General features: G+C 44.2%; 1 protein-coding gene across 1 annotated transcript in view; it reads right to left on the reverse strand.

Moving 5' to 3' along the window:
* Positions 1-7,626: 7,626 nt before the first annotated feature.
* Positions 7,627-18,817, reverse strand: part of SMIM24 (small integral membrane protein 24) — a 41,119-nt gene continuing 29,928 nt past the window's right edge. Inside the window, exons 3-4 of the mRNA XM_075283687.1 lie at positions 10,080-10,115; positions 7,627-7,921 (exon numbers count right to left, since the gene is read on the reverse strand). Of these exons, the coding sequence (XP_075139788.1) occupies positions 7,771-7,921; positions 10,080-10,115 (187 nt within the window). The 3' untranslated portion in view covers positions 7,627-7,770. The remainder of the gene's footprint in view (positions 7,922-10,079; positions 10,116-18,817) is intronic.

Raw genomic sequence — 18,817 nt, forward strand, 5'->3', positions numbered from 1 at the left:
TTTGTGCATGCAATCATTTTCTGGAAGAAAATGAGTATTATCTGACAGAATTGCAGGGGTGCCAATACTTTTGGCCAAAACTGTACGTGCGTCTACACACAGTTCCACACGCCGGAGGATTAGGTATGCACGTCTCTACACAATACCACACAATGGAGAATTACCACTACCCTGGAGGTCCTTGCCTTCAGCTTGCTCCTTAAATCCCTGAAATCATTTTAAGGACCCTCCATCTACCGCTACCTTTGTCATTTTTGCCAACATGCACCATGACCGCTGGTTCCACATTAACCCCACCCAGTAATCTGTCAACCTAATGTGTCGAACTTTAGGTCTTTGTGACAGATTGCCGTATCTCTTTCCCTAATAATTGAATCCCCCACTACCAGCACCTGTCTAGTCTTCTCTGCACTCCTTTCCCCCTTCTTACTGGAGCAGACATTCCCCTGGCTTTCAGAGGAAGTGTCATGTTGCAGCAGTGTTACCCCTGTACTAACATCCTCCTCATCTGCCAATTTATTAAACTTGGGCTGAGCCAGTTCAGAACTAACCTCTCTGGCACTCTTCCCTCTACCCCGCTGCTTTTTAACTGTCACCCAGCTAGCTGCCTCATGTTCCTGCACCTCCATGCTATCATCCCCCTCTGCACTTGCCCCAGTGAGTTGCTGCTCTGTGAGCAACAAACTTCTTTCCAAGTTATCAATGGATCTCAGTGTTACAATTTGCTCGTTTAGATCCATAATCTGGGCTTCCAAATGTGCAATGTGCTTGCATCTTTCACAACAGTATTCCCCCTGAAGCGGCTGCTCAAGTCGAGTATACATGTTGCAAGATGCACACTGGACAGCATTGATAAGTATGGAGCACGTTACCTGATGGGAAATATTACAGTAAAACAAACAATTCAAATAAAGGGTGAAAGGGTTTTCTTGTGAAGTCCCTGAATCTAAAGACACTTAATCTTAAATCACACTTAGTCCAAAACCACACTTAGGAACAAACCACACTCACAAGCTCTATATGACACTATATGTAAAATTATGGGAGACATTAGAATGCCTAATATGAAAGAGCAACCCCAAATGACAAACTCTCCCCAAAGCATGACATTCTTAGTAGACCTTCCCCCATACAATGGGCCTGAAGGCAGGACATGCACTAACTATGGGCAACAGAATCCAAACTGGCATGACCACTGTGTACGGACAGGCTGCATGCAGACACCGGCGGTTTGCTTTTAAAACCCATTCAAATGAATGGGTTTAAAAACTGACCGCCGGTAAGTCATCCCCTATCCGGTTTCTCTGGGAAATTGGACGGGCAGACACGGGCACAAGTGTGAACACCCCCTGAGGGGGTATGTGTTAGCCCAGATACACATGATAAGTGGTGGAAAGATACTTTTTTCGTTCTTGTACCCTGCAACTTGGGTCAAAGCAATATGGGGATGGGCTGGCAGGGATTCCATATTTTCTGGGAGAAATTTTGTAGGCATTAATATGTGTGTATTTTCAGTACTGATGTGGTGCTAACCTAGAGTAGATACCAGTTTAGCTAATAAAGTTAAGCAAATACAAAGTAGAAATTAGGAAAATAGGCTGCAAAGGAAGCATTATAAGTTGAATATCAAGCTGCATGCTCCTATTAATGGAAATGCAAGACCATCAGAAAGATTGCTAGATCCTTAAAGTTTGCTGGAACTATGAACTCCATTTTGATGTGTTTGTTTATGTGTTTGTTTGAACTTCTGCATACCTAAAAATGGCGCCTGAGTCATGAATCATCGTGACACATTGAAATGTATGACATAAATTATAACTTATTTATTTTAAAGTTAACTGTTCAGAGAGAGAGACTAAGTTCACGCCCATGTTGTGAGGAATGCAAACTCCAAGAAATGGCCAACCACAAGAGATGATATGTTGAGACCACCTGGAGTCTGCACAGAGAAGAAGAAATAGCTATGACATAGTCATCAACAAGAGCGGGAGACAGCTGCTGAACCTGTGCCGGAGTCTGGGACTGTACATAATGAACGGGCGTACCAGAGGGGACTCTCAGGGACGCTTCACACTAAACTCCCACGTGGGCAACAGCATGGTGGACACAGACCCAGACCCAGCAGACATACAGTCCTATGAAAAAGTTTGGGCACCCCTATTAATCTTAATCATTTTTAGTTCTAAATATTTTGGTGTTTGCAACAGCCATTTCAGTCTGATATATCTAATAACTGATGGACACAGTAATATTTCAGGATTGAAATGAGGTTTATTGTACTAACAGAAAATGCGCAATATGCATTAAACCAAAATTTGACCGGTGCAAAAATATGGGCACCTCAACAGAAAAGTGACATTAATATTTAGTACATCCTCCTTTTGCAAAGATAACAGCCTCTAGTCGCTTCCTGTAGCTTTTAATCAGTTCCTGGATCCTGGATGAAGGTATTTTGGACCATTTCTTTCTACAAAACAATTCAAGTTCAGTTAAGTTTGATGGTCGCCGAACATGGACAGCCCGCTCTCAAATGATCTGAAAACAAAGATTGTTCAACATAGTTGTTCAGGGGAAGGATACAAAACGTTGTCTCAGAGATTTAACCTGTCAGTTTCCACTGTGAGGAACATAGTAAGGAAATGGAAGACCACAGGGACAGTTCTTGTTAAGCCCAGAAGTGGCAGGCCAAGAAAAATATCTGAAAGGCAGAGAAGAAGAATGGTGAGAACAGTCAAGGACAATCCACAGACCACCTCCAAAGAGCTGCAGCATCATCTTGCTGCAGATGGTGTCACTGTGCATCGGTCAACTATACAGCGCACTTTGCACAAATAGAAGCTGTATGGGAGAGTGATGAGAAAGAAGCCGTTTCTGCACGTACGCCACAAATAGAGTTGCCTGAGGTATGAAAAAGCACATTTGGACAAGGCAGCTTCATTTTGGAAACAAAAATTGACTTGTTTGGTTATAAAAAAAAGGCGTTATGCATGGCATCGGGAATCTTGTTAAAGTTGAGGGTCGCATGGATTCCACTCAGTATCAGCAGATTCTTGAGAATAATGTTCAAGAATCAGTGACGAAGTTGAAGTTATGCCGGGGATGGATATTTCAGCAAGACAATGATCCAAAACACCGCTCCAAATCCTCAGGCATTCATGCAGAGGAACAATTACAATGTTCTGGAATGGCCATCCCAGTCCCCAGACCTGAATATCATTGAACATCTGTGGGATGATTTGAAGCGGGCTGTCCATGCTCGGCGACCATCTAACTTAACTGAACTTGAATTGTTTGTCCAAAATACCTTTATCCAGGATCCAGGAACTGATTAAAAGCTACAGGAAGCGACTAGAGGCTGTTATCTTTGCAAAAGGAGGATCTACTAAATATTAATGTCACTTTTCTGTTGAGGTGCCCATACTTTTGCACCGGTCAAATTTTGGTTTAATGCATATTGCACATTTTCTGTTAGTACAATAAACCTCATTTCAATCCTGAAATATTACTGTGTCCATCAGTTATTAGATATATCAAACTGAAATGGCTGTTGCAAATACCAAAATATTTAGAACTAAAAATGATTAAGATTAATAGGGGTGCCCAAACTTTTTCATAGGACTGTAGATGCTCTCATAGTCACCCCTGAGACACACCTGTCAGACCACAACCAGATCCTGCTGTACATGAGATCCACTGACAAGCCACTCACACAGCAGCCCCACCAGATTGGTCTCTACAACCTACCACCATCCTTTAAATGGGCCAGTCACCGGGCCACCGAATACACCAACGCGGCTAACCAACCCGAAATCAAGGAACTGCTCACAAACTTCTATATGAGTTCCTACCAGCCAGACCAACAAGGGGTCACCTGAACAGTGAAGGACTTCAATAACATCCTGTACACAACAGCAGAACTAGCAGGCGTGAAACAGACAAAGCCCAAGAGACCGACTAACAAACAGTCTCAGAAATGGTTTGACAGCGACTGCAAGGCTCTACGCCGTTCTCTAAGGGCAGTCTCCAACCAGAAACACAGAGAGACCCCAACAACAGAGAGACGAGGGAAGCCTACAACAATCTATGCAAGCAATACAAAGGCATCCTCAGAGAGAAGAAACAGAGGTACCTCTCCCACAAAATAGAGCAACTAGAGGACTCCCTCCAGGACAGGTCATTCTGGGAGACCTGGCACCATATGGGCACAAAGCCCAAGAAAAACTACCTCCACATCCAAAATGGCAATATCTGGCTCAACTACTTCAGAGGTCTCTACAAAAACATCCCAGAAGAAGACCTAACCCCAGAACAGCAACAGATAACCACCAAACTAAGGGACATGGAAAAAGTCATCAAAGACTTCCAGAACCCTCTGGACTCACCAATCACCATAAAAGACATACAGGAAAGAATTGCCCTGATGAAAGGCAAAAAGGCCAGCGGCCCTGATGGCATTCTACCAGAGATGATCAAATACAGCCCTCCAGCAATACATGCGGCACTGGCAAAACTATTCACCCTTGTCCTCTACACCGGACACTTCCCCCAAGACTGGAACAAAGGTCTCATAACCCCCATCTACAAGAATGTGGACCAATATGACCCCAACAACTACAGAGGGATCTGTGTCAGCAGCACACTGGGAAACTGTTCAACAGCATCATCAATAACAGAATCCTCACCTTCCTCACACAACACGGGGTCCTCAGCAAGAGCCAAGCAGGGTTCATGCCAGACCACCGCACCACAGACCATATCTACACCCTGCACAGCCTCATCAAGACGCACGTCCACAACACCAGAAGAGGCAAGATATTTGCCTGCTTCGTGGACTTTAAGAAGGTGTTTGATTCAGTATGGCAGCCAGGCCTGCTCCTAAAATTCCTAGAGAGTGGAATAGGAGGAAGAACGTATGACGTCATCAAGAGCTCCTACACTGGAAACTAGTGCAGTGTGAAGGTGAATGGGAAAAGAACAGCATACTTCCAACAGGCCAGAGGGGTCAGACAAGGCTGTAGCCTGAGCCCAACGCTCTTCAACATCTACATCAATGAACTAGCTACAGCCCTGGAGGCCTCACAAACCCCAGGCCTCACCCTGAACGACCGTAAGGTGAAGTTCCTGCTATACGCTGATGACTTACTCCTGTCCCCCACTGAGAAAGACCTCCAAGAAAGCCTGTCAGTGCTGGAAAAATTCAGCACCACATGGGCCCTACCCATCAACCAGAAGGAGACCAAAGTCGTGGTATTTCAGAAGAAGGGCCACAACAAAGCCCCCACCCCACAATTCACACTGAACGGCTCCACACTGGAGAAAACCAATAGCTACACCTACCTGGGGCTGGAGCTCAACCAATCAGGAAGCTTCAAAGCAGCAATAGAAACCCTGAAAGCAAAAGCCTGCAGAACCTTCTACGCCATCAGAAGACAACTGTACCACCTCAAACCACCGGTGAGGGTCTGGCTGAAGATATTTGATGCAGTCATCGCTCCGATCCTTCTCTATGGCAGTGAGGTTTGGGGCCCAGCCACCTACCCAGACCAGTCAAAGTGGGATTCCAGCCCAATAGAGACCTTCCACCTGGAGTTCTGCAAGTACCTGCTCCATGTCCATCACAGCACCTCCAACATGGCCTGCAGGGCAGAGCTAGGCAGACTCCCTCTATGGCTCACCATGCAGAAGAGGGCGCTATCATTCTGGACTCACATACAGGCAGCAGCCCTGGCTCTTACCACCACCAAGCCTGGCTGAGCCACAGAGCCCCGAGAAAAACTGATACCCCCCAACCAAGCATCAGCCATCTGCCAAGCCAAAACCCCCAACATGCCCTGAACAAGGCTCAAATAAAAGGAGTCATTGAGAGAGACAAAGAGCGGTACATCGAGGAATGGAGAAGCGCAATAAATAACTCTAAGAAACTCACTGTGTACCAGTCATTGCAAAGAGACTACACCATGGCCACCTACCTGGAGAGAATACGCCACCCCAAACACAGACAGACTCTGAGCCGGTACAGACTGAGCGCCCACAACCTGGAGATGGAGACGGGGCGACACAAGCAGACATACAAGCCACGGGAGAACAGACTGTGCCAGCACTGTGACCAGGGGGCCCTAGAAGACGAGACCCATTTCCTGCTACACTGCAGCAAATACTCAGCTGTGAGGGCCTTCTACTACCAAAGACTCTCTGCCCACATCCCAGACTTCATATCTGCAGAGGAGAAGAGGAAACTCTACATCCTACTGGGAGAAGAAGAGGCCACTGTGGAGATCGCTGCCCAATACGTGTCCAGCTGTCACCAAACAAGAGGAAGATGAGACTCCACGGACTGTTATACCCCAAACCACCCACCCCACCCCACTTCCCCATATAGCGGTCACCAACTAAGAGGAAGATGAGACGCCACGGACTGTTATGCCATGTTCATATTTAAAATACTTTCTTGGCCTATAATTGTATCTTTGGTTATGTTCATAAAAGCCACAGCTATACCCTTAAAAAATATGGGACAGCAGAAGACGCAGAACATATTGTGCTGATTTTCCTGTCATACAGTGAATTGTGCAAGGATTTATAGAAGTACTAGCCTCTGCCCGCGACTTCGCCTGCGGGTTGTTGGAGTGGATGATCCACCTATATTCAACAAATTGCTGCCGTTCCTTGCACTGTGCCCATGATTGTTCCGACATCTCAGCAGCTCTCTGGGAGGCCAAATAATGAGCGTGTTGTTGGCGTTGATGATCTGCATGCTCCAGCATTTCAGCAACTCTCAAGCTGGCCTGCCGCTGAACTCGTTCCTTGCACTGTGCCCGTGTTTGTTGCGGCATCTCAGCTGCTCACTGCGACGACATATAATGAGCGTGTTGCTGACGTTGATGATCGGCATGCTCTGGCGTTTCAGCAACTGTCAAGCTGGCCTGGCACTGAAGTTGTTCTTCGCACTATGCCTGTAATTGTTCCGGCATCTCAGCAGCTCGCTGAGACACCATATAATGCATGTGTTGTTGGTGTCGATGATCCCCGTCAGGTGCGCTTGAGGAGAACTCTTTGACTACTGGCTACCTTCATAGCTCTCGTTGTTTGCGACAAAGTAGATTTTCTTTTTCCCGAAATGTTTAAAATTGACAAACTGCCAATTTGGATTAAAGGTGTTTTCCCATGTCAGTTTGTCTGCAGTGCCTGGAACAGATCAGATAATATGCAAATGTGTGTACACTGAGGGTTAGCATGTGTTTACACAGAGAAATAACAGCCCTGGCTTTCTCAGAAGCTGAGATAAGAACAGTGTAATATAGTATGTAACCATAAATTCATAATCGTTGTGAAGCCATGTCATTTACCGGGATAAAAAGTAGCCTATATTTTAATTCAGGTTACAATCTTCATTCAAATCCGTTCAGCCGTTTTTGCGTGATTGAGGAACAAACACACAAACTTTCACATTTATAATATTAGTAGGAAGGATAATATTAGTAGGATAGGATAGGATATCTCTTACAGTTCATTCACTGTTATGATTTGTAAGGTCAGTTCAGGGTAGGAGAAGAAGCTCAGTTTGGTGTGGATGGCGTGTTCAGATTCTTAACATATCCATTAGATGGAAACAATAAGAAACCACGTTAAGCATGTTTTAATGTAAAGCTCTTTTTTATCAGTGATGACAGCAACATTTTACTGTACATGAATTGTCTTATGAAGCAAATATGTTTGCAGCAAATCTGTCAAATTTGATTTTAGAATAAAGGCGCTAAATTGTGAGAAATATCACATTGCTGTGACCTTTGCCTTTTCTTCAATCTTCGGCTCGCCACTTTCTCCTTCAACCCACTTGGTCTTCTTGGCCTCATGTTCTTTTAGCTTGGCTTCCAGTCCTTCTTCATCAAGTGCATCATTGTGATACACATTCATGGCAGCTCTGTAAATGGTATAAACAAATATTACTTGAGAAAGGCGCATTAACTGAGAAAAAATATGTATTTAATAATATACGTATGAAAAGATTTATATTCAAACAAAAAGACACAAACAAATCTATTACATAGGTTACGGTTTTAAAAGTCATAGGTTTTATTTATTTTTCCATTAACAATAGTAGAATATTACGGGGAATCTAGGGAAGCTGGAAGCATGCGTGGAGACTTAGCAAATGAAGTTTAATGTAGACAAATGTAAGGTTAAGGTTGGTTGAAAAAATATGATTATGAACTTAACCTCCTCCTGACATCCGCTGTAGTATTCATTTAGTATATTATAAATATTAAGGTAGTATTATTATTTTGGGTCTTTAAAGATGGCGGCCACTCCATAGCTAATGCATCTCTCCTGCATTGCACTGCGCTGTGGTCCCCCAAAGTAAAAAAAACAAACAAACCCTGAGGCCGGTCCCCAGTCGCTCCATATTTTAATTAGCACAAGACAGCTCCCGTGCGGTGAGAATGCAGGAGCTGTCCTGTTGCTACAACAGTTGGAAGCCTTATGAAGATCTATAACCAGCCTCAACAGCTGTAGAACAAAAGCTTCATAGATGCAATACAGTCTATAGGTCATGCAATCGTACTCAACAATACAATACAAGGGACATGTCATTTTGACTGCACGGTGAACACTATAAAAACAAAGCCCGTAAGAAAGTCCAACAAATGTTGTTTTTCTCCAATTCCACATCACTCTGAATTTTTTTTTCTAACTTCCCAGTAAATCAACCGGAATATTAAATGGTACTATTACAAAGTATAATTTGTCTTATAAACATTAAGCCCCATTATGGCTCTGTGAACAGAAAAATGAAAAAGTTATGGGGTTTGGAAGGCAGGGAGTCAAATAGAAAAATCGAGAAATGCATGTGGTGGGAAGAGGTTAATAATAAATTACTGGATAAAACTTTTAGATAAGGATTAGGTGGACATTATTAGAGCATTAAGGATCTTTTCCACCCATTAACCACAACATGCACTAGTACAAACCTGTATGTTCTGGTACAAGTGACTAACTATGGTATCCACTCTGAAGAAAAGTGAATGAGTTGGGTCTGTGTTGTTTCACACAGTAGGGACCTGGCAGCTCTTTCTGTAAACTGAGATTGTTCTAATCACGGGCATTTGACCTCTTAGATGCCATGGTCAAATGTGACCACTGAATCTGAGTTATACTTTGTATTGAATTAAGCAAAGGGCTTAACTCAATTAGCCTCCTATTATATACAGTACTAGCCTCTGCCTGCAACTTCATCTGCGGGTTGTTGACGTCAATGATCCGATAATCAGCAAATTAACGTCGTCTATGGTTTGCCTGCTCCGGCATTTCAGCAGCTCTCAAGCTGTCCTGCTGCTGAACTTGTTCCTCACACCATGCCTGTGATTGTTCCAGCATCTCAGCAGTTCACTGAGACGTCATATAATGAGCATGTTGTTGGCTTTGATGATCTGCTTGCTCCAGCATTTTGGCAGCTGTTAAGCTGGCCTGTTGCTGAATTCGTTCCTCACCCTGTGCCTGTTATTGTTCTGGCATCTCAGCAGCTCGCTGGGATGCCATGTAATGAGTGTGTTGTTGACGTCGATGATCCCCCTCAACTCTGCTTGAGGAGAACTCTGTGACTTCTGGTTACTTTCATAGCTCTCGTTATTTGCAACAAATTAGGTTTTCTTTTTCCATGCATGTTTAAAATTGGCAAACTGCCAATTTGGATTAAAAGTGTTTTCCCATGTCAGTTTGTCAGCACTGCCTGAAGTTTATCAGATAATATGCAAATGTATGTACACAACTCGCTGAAGAGTTAGCTGAGTGTTTACAGAGCGAGATAACAGACTTGGCTTTATCAGAACCTGAGATAAGCTGCTGCCAAGAGCAGTGTAATATAGTATGCGAATATAAATTCATAACAGTTGTGAAGCCATGTCATTTACCGGGATAAAAAGTAGCCTATGTTTTAATCGAGGTTACAATCTATCTATGTGCCAAATTTCATTCAAATCCGCTTAGCCTTTTTTGCGTGATTGAAGAACAAACATCCAAACACACAAACTTTAACATTTATAATATAAAAGTAGGATATATTAAATCATGTTTTGCCTTACTGTTCTATGTTATTGTCTTCTTCATTAGTTTCAGTTCTGTAAAAAATAAATAAATAAGTATAAGGCATTAAGTAAATCAGTAGATGTATTGTTATCAGCATATGTATGTATTATTATTTTTCTATTGAAACTAGTAAAGGAAGATTCGTAACTACAAAGACCAACTGTCAGGACACGGAGTCGCTGCGGTCTCCTTGCTGCGCGGCGCCTCCCCTGGAGATGTGTTAAGAATTCTGTTGGTTGCGCTTAGGTGATTAAGGGTTAAATCTTTTCCCTACTCTCAGTACTCTATGCCATTAGCCATCATAGGTTTTGGGTGTGTTTTTCTCTGCTGTTATTTAAACCCCACCCAGGCTTGTATCCTTGCCAGCCATTCACTTTGTGTTCCCTGGTCTCCTGCTCTGTCAGATATCCTGTCTGTGTCTCTTTCAGTCTGCGTATTAGTTGCTGTGTACGCGGCTCGTATTTGACTATTCTTTTGTCTTCTGATTTGGTACTTCATTCTGATATCCTGGTTTAACCCTCTGCTTGTCCGACCTCGCCTTCTCTATTGTGTTCTCGCTGGGACTTGTTGTCCTCCCTGGTTCCATGCTATTTTGTCTTTCGTTTTGCATTGCATTTTACACTGTGCTTTCTGCTTAAGCGTGACCCTCGTTACTCCAGCCCCTAGCACTTTCAGGGCTTCCTCTTCCTCCACCCTAGCCGCCTGGACAGTAGCGTAAGAGTCGTGGCAGGCGCACTCCAAGTAAGGAGTGCATCGGTCTGTCTCACCTCAGATATAACAGCTTCGTTCTAGCCACAGGGCCTACGACCCCTTTTGTCATTAGTTGCACAGTTTTGCATCCCAGCTGTGTCATCTCGCACCGCCTGACCCTGACCCCAATCCTTACACCAACAATCACATCTGACAAGAGTGAACCAGGCCGCTTTCAATCCAATGTGCCCTCCAGTCTGCAGTCCAACAGCTAAAATTTAAAGGGATTCTACCATTAAAATCAAATTTTTTGTAGTTGGCACGTAGCAATAGCCTTAAGAAAGGCTATTCTTCTCCTACTTTTAGATGTTTTCTCCGAGCCTCTGTTTGGTAGAAATCCCGATTTTGTCAGTATGCAAATGAGTTCTCTCACAGCGCTGGGGGCATTCACCAGCGCTCAAACAGCACTGGGGCCATCCCCAATGCTGTGAGAGAAATCTCCAGTGCCACCTCCATCTTCTTCAGGAACGGCCTCTTCACGCGTCTTCTTCCGGCGCTGGGGGTCAAACTTCTAGGCTTCGGGCCTCAGGCAGAGCCGACTGCGCATTCCCACAGGCCACAAGAAAATGGCCGCTTACTGTGTAAGCGGCCATTTTTCTTGTGGCCTCAGGCATGCGCAGTCAGCTCTGCCTGAGGCCTAGAATTTTGACCCCAAGCAGGAAGAAGATGCATGAAAAGGCCGTTCCTGAAGAAAATGGAAGCGGCACTGGAGATTTCTCTCACAGCATTGGGGACGCCTTTAAGTCTGGGCCAGCAGGTAACGAGGATCCGCAACTAGGAGACAGACGCACACTAGCTGGTATATAACAAAGTTTACTTATGGTAAATGGAAATGAAATAACAAGGGAAACAACTAAGTTACATATAACAATATGACAATAACACACTATATAAATTGGCCCTATCTGTCCCTGAAATATTTGTAAGGTACTGGGTTTATACAGTCTCTGAGCTCTCTGTGGTGCTCTCTTGGTGCAGGCCTAGGTCCAGGAACTCTGCAGACTCTGTCTTGGTTCTGTCTTGGGTGAAGGTCTGAACACAGTCTAAGGCACACTCTGTAACACGCACAGCAATCCAGAATGATGGTAAAGCAACTCCAGGAAACAGTCTATGCAAACTGTTGGTTGAGCTTCAGTCATACATAGAAAGTATCTCAACCTGGCTTTAGTCTTTAGAACAATCTCAGCAACACTGATGCTTTCTCCTGTCAGTCTCTGCAGTGCTCCAGGCCTTCTACTGTGCCCTAAATCAGCAATGGCTTCTAACAGGTCCTCACAGCACAGAATCTGGGCCCAAACAGGCTGCTTTGAGCTTCTTGCTCCACGTCACTTCCTTTGGACTGCGCCATTAAGCAGGCAGAACCAGGGAGATTATTGTCTCTCACATTAGTACAGTCCCAGGCTATAATTCTTCACACCAGTAGGTGGCAGCAAAACAACACTATTTAGACAATAGGGGCTATTGCTGACTGCTAAACGCCCCCAGTGCTGCGAGAGAACTCATTTGCATACCGACAAAAACCGAGATTTCTACCGAATGGCGGTGTGGAGAAGACATCTAAAGGTAGGAGAAGAATAGCCTTTCTTAAGGCTATTCCTACGTGTCAACGACAAAAAAATTTGATTTTAATGGTAGAATCCCTTTAATCCTGTCATGTCACATGTCCTGGTGCAGCTTTGGCTTTGATATAAATGATAGGGACAGGCTAAATAACATGTATTTATATAATAGATAAAATGTATAGATACAAACGGACCCACCTGAGTGAGAAAAAAAAAACCAAAAACACAAGACAAATATAGAGAATAGTCAAATTTAGCCAAACAAAAAGGATATACCTTGAAAGGACTCTCATGAGAACAGATAAATAAGGATTGGCAAGGATTCTAGAGCCATGTCTCAGGCCTTTATTGCTTTTACTTAGACATAGATTCATTCTATAATAATGTCAGTCGGTCAGGATGTACCGCAATGGCCGTAATGCAATGGCGTTTTAAATCAATAGTCAGTTTACTGATGTCTACCATTAGATAGTTAAATAAGGTTACCAGAGGTGCCACTTATCCTCTGAGGTACTAAATATTTGCTCTAAAAGAGCATGACCTCACAGCAAAGTTCCATCACAGCAGTGATTCCCTATCAGTCCGGGTTGTCTATGGAGAGCCACCCTAAAACAGCAACACAGGACCTCCATAATGACTTGGTAACCTGTAGGAGCCTAATGCTTGCTGAAGAGGAAATCGTGCTCTGAAAATCGATTTACAGCATGGCCGCGCTACTGCCACCACTGGTTTTCTTCAGCGGCAGGAGCGTGACAATCTCCAGGCCCTGGCAGCTAAGACACTCCCCGGCATCTGCTGTAATAGACCGGCAGATGCCGGGGACTGTCTTAGCTGCCGGGGCCTGCAGTAGTGTCACGCTCCTGCCGCTGAAGAAAACCAGCGGTGGCAGTAGCGCGGCCATGCTGCAAATCCGCTCCTCCCCCCACATTCGGACTATAAGACACACCCTCATTTTCCTCCGAAATTTGGGGGGAAAAAAAGTGCGTCTTATAGTCCGAAAAATATGGTAACTGTTCCCAGTCTATATGCTGAAGTGCGTGCCTAACCCAGGAAATCAGCCTTTTCATCCCTTTCACAACAATTGTTGTAATAGTTGTAATAGTACAGTGGATGCGGGGTCTTTGAATATGGCGGCTGCTCTGAATCAGTTCACTCTGATAATGGGCATTGCTTGTTGTTAGGTTCCCCAAAGTCTAATGTAGCCCCCCCAGAGTCGGTCCCCACTGGCTCTGTACCTTCTTCATTGTAAGATGGCTCCTGCATAGCAAGATTACAGGAACCATTATGTTTCTATGGCAGTTGGGAAAAAATGCTGTAGCAGGAAAAAAAAATAAAAAATCAAACTGCTTGTTTTCCAATGTTTCACCTCTCATAAGAATTTTAAAAAGAAGCGATCAAAACATCAGACATTCAGAAATGGTATAACTAAGAAGACATCTTTTAGGGGCAACACGGTGGCTCAGTGGTTAGCACTGCAACCTTGCAGTCCTGGGTTCGAATCCCACCAGGAACAACATCTGCAAGGAGTTTGTATGTTCTCCCTGTGTTTGCGTGGATTTCCTCCCTTTCTACAAAAGACATACTGATAGGGAAAAAAAGTACATTGTGATCCTTAAATGGGTCTCGCAATCTACATAAAAAAAGATACCTTTTGTATACCTGAAAATATAAAAAAGTTAAGGGTATCAGAATATCTTTTAAGAGGTTAATACACAAAAAATTCAAAATAAAAATACTATTTAAATTTGGTATTCCCAGACTCTAGCAGTAAACGTAAACAGTAAACGTTGTAAAAACAAAGCCTGTAAGAAAGTTGTACAAATGCCCTTTTGCTCCAATTCCACCCCATACTGAATTTTTTCCAGCTCCTCAGAATGCTAAATCGTACCATTACAAAGTACAATTTGTTCAGAAAACCTTAAAGGGGTTGTCCCATCACAAGGATCCTATCTATACTGCTTGTTAATGTGGATGTAAGACTTTTCCTAAATACATTGCTTCAGCAAAACTGCTTTGTTTGTCCGCTATATTACTTTATTCATTTTTTTGGGACACATCCCTTGACTTATCTGGTCATAAGTCAAGTGATGTATCTGCTGCTCTGAGGGGGGAGGGAGGAGGGGCTAAGTGCACGGGAGTGAGCCTGGAGGGGGGGTAGTTTACCCTTTGGGGGAAGGGGCCACCAATACAGACCCGGCATCCGCCTCTCTATTACAGCGGATGCCAGGGGGACGGTTAGACGCCAGCACAGATGCCTGCAACATCGCTATGCTCCTGCCCTGCATGAAGCCAGCAGCGGCGGGAGTGATGCTGCTATTCCGGGGGGGGGGGGGGAGCGGAATAACAGCATTGCTCCCGCCGTTGCTGGCTTCATGCAGGGCAGGAGCATAGCGATGTTGCAGGCATCTGTGCATCTGTGGCGGCATCTGTGCATCTGTGCCGGCGTCTACACTCCCCGGCATCCGCCTCTCTATTACAGCAGATGCCGGGTCTGTATTCACATATGAAAAGCATGAAAAGCCCTTGTAGCCTTCTCAATGCGAATACAGACCCAGCATCCACTGTAATAGAGAGAGACGGATGTGTATTCGCATTGTGAAGGCTAGACTGGTCTATGAGCATGCACACAGGGCCAGCGGCATCTCGCCGCTGGCTTTGCATATGTAACCCCGCCCACCAATGACGCAACAAAGCCAGAAGAAAGAAGAATTTACAGCAACGAAGACTGGTGAGTATGCGACGTAGGTATACCCCTTTAAGCCCTTATATGGCTCTGTGATTGGAAAACTAAAATAGTTATGGGGTTTGGAAGGTGGAGAGTCAAAAATGAAAATTGAACCAAGGTTTTTGCCAACAGTGACATATTCAAAAAGTCATGCATTACTCGAAAAGATCAGATCCAGCGGATCCTCCCTCTACTTGAATCTTCTACATGCTGGACCATCAAACTTTAATAAGTTGAAGAATACAACACAGGGATATCGGTGTAACCACCAATGTATTAGTAATAAAAAAAAACAGATGTTTATGTTGGCTTATTAATAAAATTCCATGCTGGGAAAGAGGACAGCAGCAGGACACCTGAGCCAGCTGTTTTGTGTATGCCATACTTCCTCATATATGAGACATCTCAAAGCAGCAATGTCACACCCTCAAATAGGGTGCATCCAGCATCACTGCCACAATAAACATTGTTAATGAATAGAGATGAGCGAACACTAAAGAGTCCGAGGTTCGAAATCCGATTCGAACAGCCGCACACTGTTCGACTGTTCGAACGGATTTTGAACCCCATTATAGTCTATGGGGAGAAATGCTCGTTTCAGGGGTAGGCAACATTCGATAAAATCATACTTACCAAGTCCACGAGTGACGGTCGGGCTGGATTCTGCTTGAAGTCTTCTCCCGGCGCAGGGTCCCCGCGTTCTCTTCCGGGTGGAATTCACTCTGCCTAGGCATCCGGCCTAGGGAGAGCCGACTGCGCATGCGCGTGCGGCTCTGCCCAGGCCCGACGCCTGAGCAGAGCCGACTGCGCATGTGCGTGTATGCGCGTGCATGCACAGTCGGCTCTGCCTAGGCCGGATGCCTAGGCAGAGTGAATTCCACCCGGAAGAAGACGCGGGGACGCTGCACGGAGAAGACTTCAGAAAGGTAAGAGAAGAACCAGCGTTGATTGGCAGAATGTATAGCATTCTGCCAATCAACGCTGGTTCTGCATCGAACATTAAACTTTGAACAGCTAGTAGTGTTCGATCGAGTACGAGTATTTCGAATACCGTAGTATTCGATCGAACACCTACTCGATCGAACACTACTCGCTCATCTCGATTAATGAAGGGTTAAACAATAGTGTTATGTAAAAGAACATTTGTTTGTATTTATAACTCACACAAAGTAATTGATGACTCATTTCTTAATTTTGTGCATTGCTGTTTTACCTCATAGGATGACAGCAATGCACATTAAACTGTTGCAGAGAATGGTCACAGATTTTGTGTCCACTCCCATTAACATTACAAAATTAAAAAAACATGATGCAAGATAACTTCCGTCATGTTGTTAACATTAATCGGTGACCGTTCTTTGCAACAGTTTAATGTCCGTTGCTATCGTCCTATGACCGAAGAAAGCAGTAGACATTAGCAACAGTAGTGTGAATGCCCCTTTAGACTTTGCACAACTTTGAAATGTGACATGAGCATTGTGTTGTCATAGCTGTAAAAGTATATAAAATTCTGCATCCTGTTACAATAAATTGGGACATTTATACATACTATGTATAAACATAATTATACATAACATAATGAACAAGGAAAAAGAGATATAGGTGTCGAAACCAAGTAGATTATGAGACAACAGATTCAGATTCAACAATGTCAGATAACCAAGGTGCAGTTTGTCTAGTTAAAAAAGTAAGAGGAACAACTGAGATCAGTTCCATGTTCCCTTTAGGAGATCAATAAGAAGGGTATGAGGTTAAAAAAATTGGAAGAAAATGCAAATCTATTGCAGACAATAGAATAAGAATCAGAAATAATTGATGATCAGATAAGTAGGATTACTTCAATGACTTTAAAATGTGGTTAACTTGACTGACGTGCAATTGGATTGTGACTGTCTCTAGGCTAAAGAGTTAAATTATTGGATACCTGAAGCATTTCATGTTGTAGAATTTCAGGCTGAACTGCATAAATCTGTTCGTAAAATGTATCTATATAAGTATTGTGAAAAAGTTGGTAATTTGGAGGTAAATAAAAGGGAAGGAAAGTCACCAGCTTTAATAGGACATTTCAACTTATTAATATTCTTGAAGGGAAAGAATGTATAACTTTTTTAGACCATCAATATTACATTTGCAGGGGTCTGACAGGCGGGATGGCTTGGATTCTGGTAATATTAACAATTGCAGGACCTTTGCTACTCACTCATATCACATGGCTCCCAACATGTTATTACTTGTAGATGCGCTGTCCCGTTACAGCTGATCTGTATGGGCCCTGGCTGTGAGACCAACAAGATAATATCGATGGCCTTCCTAAGGATAGGTAATTAGTATTATAAAGGTGGATAATTCACTTAATATATGGGGGCATAATGTACAGTATATTATGGGCACAGGTAACATTCTGGGTGAAAGGAGGCACCCTAAACTGTCATTGTGGATGTGTGTGATGTGGTAAGACCTTCCAAAATTCACTTTTCTAGCCCTTAACATGAGCCCTTCCAAATTAAGTTACAGGTCCTTAAACTGAGCTACCAGCAGAGATTGAGGCCCTTCAGGTGACTTCAGCCTTCTACCTGTAGAGTTTTAGGCCTTTTAACTTAGTTCAGCCTTGCACCAGCAGAGATTTGTTGGCCCTTTGGGTGAGTTGAGCCTTTAAAAAGCAGTCTTTTTGGCCCTTGGCATGAGTAGAGCCTTTAGAAAGCAGTGTTTTTGGCCCTTGGAGTGAGTGGAGCCTTTCAACTACAGTGCTTTTGGCCCTTGGAGTGAGTAGAGCCTTGCAGCAGCAGTGTTTTTGGCCCTTGGAGTGAGTGGAGCCTTTAGAAAGCAGTGTTTTTGGCCCTTGGAGTAAGTGGAGCCTTTATAAAGCAGTGTTTTTGGCCCTTGGAGTGAGTGGAGCCTTTAAACTACAGTGCTTTTGGCCCTTGGAGTGAGTAGAGCCTTGCACCAGTAGTGTTTTTGGCCCTTGGAGTGAGTGGAGCCTTTAAACTACAGTGCTTTTGGCCCTTGGCATGAGTAGAGTCTTTATAAAGCAGTGTTTTTGGCCCTTGGAGTGAGTGGAGCCTTTCAACTACAGTGCTTTTGGCCCTTGGCATGAGTAGAGCCTTTAGAAAGCAGTGTTTTTGGCCCTTGGAGTGAGTGGAGCCTTTAAACTACAGTGCTTTTGGCCCTTGGATGAGTAGAGCCTTTAGAAAGCAGTGTTTTTGGCCCTTGGAGTGAGTAGAGCCTTGCACCAGCAGGGTTTTTGGCCCTTGGAGTGAGTAGAGCCTTGCAACAGCAGGGTTTTTGGCCCTTGGCGGGAGTAGACACTCTAACCAGCAGAGTTGGGGGGAATCAGGGTGGAATGACACTCTAACCAGCAGAGTTGGGGGTATCAGGGTGGATCGACACTCTAACCAGCAGAGTTGGGGGTATCAGGGTGGATCGACACTCTAACCAGCAGAGTTGGGGGTATCAGGGTGGATTGACACTATAACCAGCAGAGTTGGGGGTATAAGGGTGGATTGATCCTAGTAGGATCAGAATTGTGCAGCGCTGATGGAGGAGGAGTATTAGCAGGAGGAGGAATTGGAGAGGGTGAGCACACACATGCAACTTCATGTCGGGGTGCTTGACACCAGTGGACATGAAAATGATGGGTCTATCCAGTGGCTGTTCATTTTTATGAGCGTCAGCCAGTCAGCACTGTCAGCTGACAGCC

This window comes from Leptodactylus fuscus, chromosome 1 (assembly GCF_031893055.1).
Source record: "Leptodactylus fuscus isolate aLepFus1 chromosome 1, aLepFus1.hap2, whole genome shotgun sequence".
In the NCBI taxonomy this organism is placed as follows: domain Eukaryota; kingdom Metazoa; phylum Chordata; class Amphibia; order Anura; family Leptodactylidae; genus Leptodactylus; species Leptodactylus fuscus.